Source organism: Hippocampus comes, unplaced genomic scaffold (assembly GCF_001891065.2).
Source record: "Hippocampus comes isolate QL1 unplaced genomic scaffold, H_comes_QL1_v1.1 scaffold81, whole genome shotgun sequence".
Taxonomy (NCBI): domain Eukaryota; kingdom Metazoa; phylum Chordata; class Actinopteri; order Syngnathiformes; family Syngnathidae; genus Hippocampus; species Hippocampus comes.
In genome coordinates, this window is record NW_017806179.1 from 316,807 (window position 1) to 322,637 (window position 5,831).

Below are 5,831 nucleotides of genomic sequence, written 5' to 3' on the forward strand. Positions count from 1 at the left end.
CGGAGCCGGGATGCGTCACCTGGGGGTGTAAATTAAAAAAAAAAAAAAAAAAATGCACATTGAGCCGCAGGACGCCCGCATGCATCCGTGTGTGACGGGGTGAACGCATGCGGCGTCCGTGAACTCGGCCTTGGCGTGCGTGCGCACTTAACAGTGAAGGTGTAGTTGCCCGGCAGCAGCAACCTGTAGTATTCTCCATGTTTGTCCGTGGCGAAGGGACGCACGTTGCGGCGACCGCTCACCTCGACCACGGCGTTGTGCAGCGCCGCTCCCGAGCAATCCAGCACACGCCCTTTGACCCCTGCGTGCGCGCACACACACACACGTCAGTTGAGGGCGCTGCCTCCCAAGAGCTCGGTGGGACGCGCGTTTACCCAAGTGGGCTTGGCGGATGAAGGCCAGCAGGCTCTTCCTGTTGTCCGCCCACAGGGCAGGAAGTTGCCCGGCCGGGGGGAACTTGCAGCACGACACCTCCAGCGTGACTTCCAGGCAGCCGGCCCACACGTAGTTGTAGTCCTGCATGCCGCCTGCGCGCGTTCAAGGGAGGGGGGGCCTGAGTCCGGGAAGCGGTGAAGCGACCCCGCCCGAGCCGAGCCGCACGGCCGCCGACAACACCGACCTGCGAGCGGGTACCACTGGTAGCCGTTGGTGATGCCTTCCCGGAAGGGTGCCTGGTCTCCACAGCGCCCCCCCTGGCGCATGCTGGCGTGGTTGTGCGAGTACACCTTGGCCAAGTGCACAAAGACGTCGTCGTCGGGCGTCAAGCTGGCCCGCCCCACCAGCTCGCCGCCTAAACACACCTCGGACGGGTTAGCCGCGGGCGCGTTAACGCGCGCGCGCCGCCGGCGCCGCTCACCGCCGTTGCTGTTGTCGTAAGCGTAGCTGGCCACCAGGGCGCCGCCGTGCAGGTTGGCCGACAGGACGAACGTCTCCGTCTTCAACCAGCCCATCACGGCCCGGACCTGCCGCGACATGCGCGGCCCCGCGCACAAAATGACCACATGGAAAAAACACACACACACGAAGCACAGTCACACACACACACACACACACACACACACACACACACACACACACACACGCACACACACGTGTGTGCCGAATCCCCTTCAATCTCACACGCAAAGCGGCGGCCGTGGCTGACCTCGGCCTCTCTGCCGGCATCCTCGAGGTCACGCTGCCCCCACGGGCCGGCGAAGGCATCGGGGAAGTTCCTGTTCAGGTCCACGCCGTTACGGTTGAACCTGACACACGCGCACAGTCACGTGAGCGCAAGCAGAAATGTCGCAGCGCGTACACAACGGGACAATGAGACACAGCGGTTGCGGCGTGTCTCCTGTTGATCTAGTTTGGTGTCTGCGGCGCGTGTGGTGCAACAAATTTCTGCGGGCCAGGTTGTGACATCCCCAATTATGACGCAATATATCATGTGTGTGACAAAGCGGGCAGCTGAAACAGTGAGAGGACACTTCAACGTTCTGGGGTCCGTGTGTGTGTGTGTGTGTGTGTGTGGGCATATATGTGGACCTTCCTTGGCTGAGGTAGCAGTTGGTGTCAGCCTGGTCGAAGCCGTCAGGGTTCATGGTGGGCAGGAAGTGGACACGCGTGCTGTTCAGGATCCGCGTGGCCCAGCTCTCATTGCCACGGTAACCTTGCACCAGGTCGTCAATGAGCTGCAGAAGCAGCTCGCGGCCCAGAACCTTCTCACACACACACACACACACACACAGATTCAATTTGTGACTAGCAGAAGACCGGGAATGGCAGTTGGCGTGAAGGCCCGTTTGTCAAAATGTGCACCGAGGTTGTCTGCGACCAGTCGTCATTTTAGGATGGTGACCAGTCTATGCGGATGGCTGTTGTGATGTGCGGTTGCGCAACGCAGAGTGCGTGACAGGTCGCGATGTTGTGAGTCAGCCTGGATGAGAGCAGATGAATGGATGGCGACGTAATTAAAGGCAGAAGGAAGACGTGGAGGGCGGGAACGCTGCAAACGCGTCAACACACGTCGGGACGGGAACGCCCGCCCGCCCTGGTGCCAAACGGGCCCGTCGCCCCGGTGACGCCTCACAGGTTGTGCGTGCGTGTTCCACCCCCGTGCAATTTTCGACATCCGTTCGTCTTAACTGAGCTGTCGGCTGGCCCCGCCCCCTTTGTCTCCCAGCCAATCACCAGGAGGCAAAAGCAGCCGCTCGCACGCGCAGCGCACGCACTGACACCGACGTCCCCTCAGACACAAAAACAACCTCTCTGACCCGCACTCGAGTGTACTGTGAGCAACACAGGATGTTGCCATGATTGCGACGTCGCTCAAGAGTGCGCAGACAAAACAAGGCGCAGCTTGCCGAGAGTCTTGACATAACAGGAACTTGGTGACCATTCAACGCTTGAGCTTCCTGGCGGCCATCAAGTGAAATCATTTGAGAACCGCTGGCCATCTTGTCGCCGCGGAAGGGCATCAAGTTCAGCGGCGGCAACCAACCATGGTTCTGTGACACTTTTTCTCACACACGCACACACACACACACGCGCACGCACACCACAACTTTGACCACCGTCTTGGTCACGTATGCCGCGAGGCGGCCATGGCAACCACTCACTTAACACTGAGCAGTTCCGCCACGGTTGGCCTGTCACATGATCACACTTTGGACTTTTGCACATGGCCTCACATTCCTGCTGTTGCGCGCGGGGAGTGAAAAGGCTTTTTTTTTTTTCTGGAAGTTTCCACTGAGCCGATTTATTTACTCGGCCTGTGCGTGTGCGCCCAACCGCGACTTATCAATTTAAAGCCACTAGGTTGCGCGTCATCACCATGGTTACCAGACAACGCTCACACACTCTGGACCTTCACCCGACATCGCGTGCGTTGGTTTTTGTCGATCGATTGCCTGCCCCCACCCCCACCCCTTTTGGACCCGTCTACAGGGAGGGAAGGCGCCTGTTGCCTCACCTCGTTTCCGTGCATGTTGGCCACGTACTTGAACTCGGGGACGCCAAGCGCGTGACGATGGGGGCTCAGACCCAAAGCCAAGACCCACAGCCGTTGACCTGCCGCACGCACGCACACAAACAGGATTAGGATTAAGTTCATTTGAGTTGCACGATGGCGCAAACCACAAAGTCACGGGCGAGGGAGCGAGACCTGACCCGGCGAGCCCCCGTGCGCGCGCGTACCTGCGACGGAGCGCCCGATGCTGTACAGGTGCGCAATGTCCGGGTTGGAGGCGTTGACCCGCAGGAGGTAACTCTCCATCTCGCGGTTGCTGTGGTAACGAAAGTCCAGCATCATGGCGGCGGGGAACAGCGCGAGGAGGAAGACGCCGAGGTCCCGCATCCCTGCGCGGCAAGAAAACAACCATCATTGAGGGATCGTTTCAACTTTCACCTCATCGGACATCTTGGACACAAGAGACTTGCTTCTTTGTCCTTCTTTCTTCCCCCTCCACCATTTGCATTGGAGCGGGCATCATCACTCACGGGCGCGTTTGAGGTCTTCGCGGCCCGGTCCAGAGCGGTTGGTTGGGGAGTGCGAAAACATCGGTCAAATGAGTCACATATTATACGAGGAATTGTTTTCGACTTTTTCTAATTCAGTCCGAGAAGTATTGACTCTTCCCCCCATTTTTTACAACTCCACCTACTTCGGCGCCCACGGTACGCCACGCAATGTCCTTCGGTGCACTCATGGCACGAGAACCAACTCGTGTACGAGGTGTCCACAATATCTTTAATTCATAAACGGAATCCCCTCTTCTCGGAACTACGCAGCGGTTTTCCACTTTTCTTTCCTTTCCGCAGATCAGTCTCGGCTCCTCACGGAGTTCTTTGAGCAACGTGTCCGTTCGCGAGCCTTTGAAAGACGCGGCTACTCATCGAGTCGGGAAAACGGAGCCCATTGAAACTAACTCCGGTGAGATCAGGTTGCGGCGAAGCCACACGTCGACGCGAGCGTCGCCGGCCCGGTATGGTGCGGTCACGTGGGCCGAGTTACCTGCGCGCGCGCACCGCGTCAGCCCGTCGACGTCCACGCGAGCCCGGCCGGGGGAGCGCTCCTTCTGTGCCGCGGCTCGGCCCGCGCGGGAGGACTGACGGCGTGGGGTGGGGGGAGCTTAGAAGACCGCGCCCCCTTCCCCGCCCCCCGCGAACAAACCGCTCAATGACGCAAGCGCGCGCTCACCGCCCACGGCAGAGTCACGGCCGCCCGGCGGTGCTGGGGCGCCGCCCGCAGGCAGCTGCGGGCGCTACAAGTGGCGGCTCTTGCGTCAAGGACCCATTCGCTCCTCATCGTTTCTTCAGCCATTTTAGGAGAGCAAATCAAATGTCGGACGGCTTGACTGGGGCGACGACGACGGGGCTCTCGCCCCAGCGTGTCGTGATTGTCCCGGTTGTGACCAACACAAACGAAACAATCACGACAGTAAAAAGCAGGCGGGCAGGACTGAACAAAACATATTAACAAAGCGACGGAAAGCACGAAGAAAGTCTCGGAAAGATAAAAATCCAAACGTCAGCAACTAAAACACCACTACAAGTACCAAGCCGTGACTTCAACAGAACCACACCACCGCGACGGGAACACGTAACGATCCGACCCCGCGGTCATTGGGAGTCAGTCCTTTTAAAAGGGGGGGGGGGGTAACGACATGATGCCCAACAGGTGCGACGCTGTCAGAGAAGCCCTCCAACGCCACCTGTTGGTCACAAACGGAACAATCATAAACTCGGTGTCCAAACAACTTCGCGCACGCATTCAAAATGCGTTGACTTGTTTCATTCAGTCCGCCGTCCATAAAAGGACTGAAAGGGATGATGACCGTCTCGTGGAATCCCAACGTTTTCCACACTTTCTCACGTTTTGATTTGCCCGTCTGCTGAAAAAGTCAACCGTTGGCTGTTTACCCTGCTGATGCCCGACCAAGAACGTCGCTTTGGTGTCAACTTGTCAAAGTGAGTGACGGAAGTGGCGCTTTCCTGTCATCTCCAACGAATGAATGATTTCGCCATTGATTTCATTCAAGGCAATTCCACGGCATCCGCGGTTTCATCACAAGGGAATTGTTTTCCTCGCGTCGACGAGCCGGACACGGAGCGCAATTTATCCGCTCACCTCAAGCGGGTGCGGTTGGAGCACGTCGACGTCAGCTGGCGCCTCACCTTCGACCTCCGTTCCACCTTGGAGCAGAGCGACGGCGCACGCGCGCAGGGTGGGGTGTGGCCTTTGGTGACCGTAAATACGTTGACTTTGGCTCAACGACGTCAGGAGGACGCTCGCTCGGCGAGACGAGACGACAAGAGCGAGAGCGTGAAGTTGACGTGAGTTTTCCGTCTTTGATCGGACGCCGACGCACGGACGCGGTCGCTCGGTCACCCGGCCCCTCGGTCGGTGAAGCGGGTGAGTTGGCGCGACGTTTTCTTGCCGGCTTTGTCTGCGGGTCCCGCGGCCGCTCGGTCGCTAGGACGGCCGATCCGTCCCTCGGTTCTCGGCGAGTTGGTTGGCGGGCTCGAAAGTCAGCCGGTCGCTTGACGACGACGAGCGGCTTCTCGCTTTGTTCGTAGCAGCCGAGTCACCGCCCGTGGCCGAGGACCGGGAAGTCATCGTCGCCGCCGCCCTGACGCAAGCCCTGCAGAAACGCGCAAAGCGGGGGCTCGTAAAGAGAAGAGACTTTGGCCCCGAGCGGCATCTTATCGGGAAATGACGCCACCTTGTTGCTCAGGAAATAAAGGCGTCACTTGCCGGGAAATCCGCGCGGCGTCACGCAATTGACCTCGCGACCTCTCGTTCTGGTACGTCCATAAAAGTGGCGGTAAACAGATGCGCCGACTATCCG

General features: G+C 59.0%; 2 protein-coding genes across 8 annotated transcripts in view; one reads left to right on the forward strand and one right to left on the reverse strand.

Annotated features, from left to right (window-relative positions):
• Positions 1-5,271, reverse strand: part of cpm (carboxypeptidase M) — a 6,974-nt gene extending 1,703 nt beyond the window's left edge. The window contains exons 1-9 of one of the 7 annotated variants that reach the window (XM_019897518.1): positions 5,176-5,271; positions 3,178-3,339; positions 2,954-3,051; positions 1,528-1,700; positions 1,145-1,244; positions 857-962; positions 620-790; positions 375-527; positions 153-301 (exon numbers count right to left, since the gene is read on the reverse strand). In XM_019897518.1, coding sequence (XP_019753077.1) covers positions 153-301; positions 375-527; positions 620-790; positions 857-962; positions 1,145-1,244; positions 1,528-1,700; positions 2,954-3,051; positions 3,178-3,337 — 1,110 coding nt within the window. In that variant the 5' untranslated portion in view covers positions 3,338-3,339; positions 5,176-5,271. The other 6 variants (XM_019897519.1, XM_019897517.1, XM_019897516.1 and 3 more) reach the window with 6 other exon arrangements.
• An 11-nt stretch (positions 5,272-5,282) lies between these two features.
• LOC109532586 (protein NLRC3-like) overlaps positions 5,283-5,831 on the forward strand; it is a 4,733-nt gene continuing 4,184 nt past the window's right edge. Inside the window, exon 1 of the mRNA XM_019897468.1 lies at positions 5,283-5,395. The gene's annotated coding sequence lies outside the window, so the exon portion shown is untranslated. The remainder of the gene's footprint in view (positions 5,396-5,831) is intronic.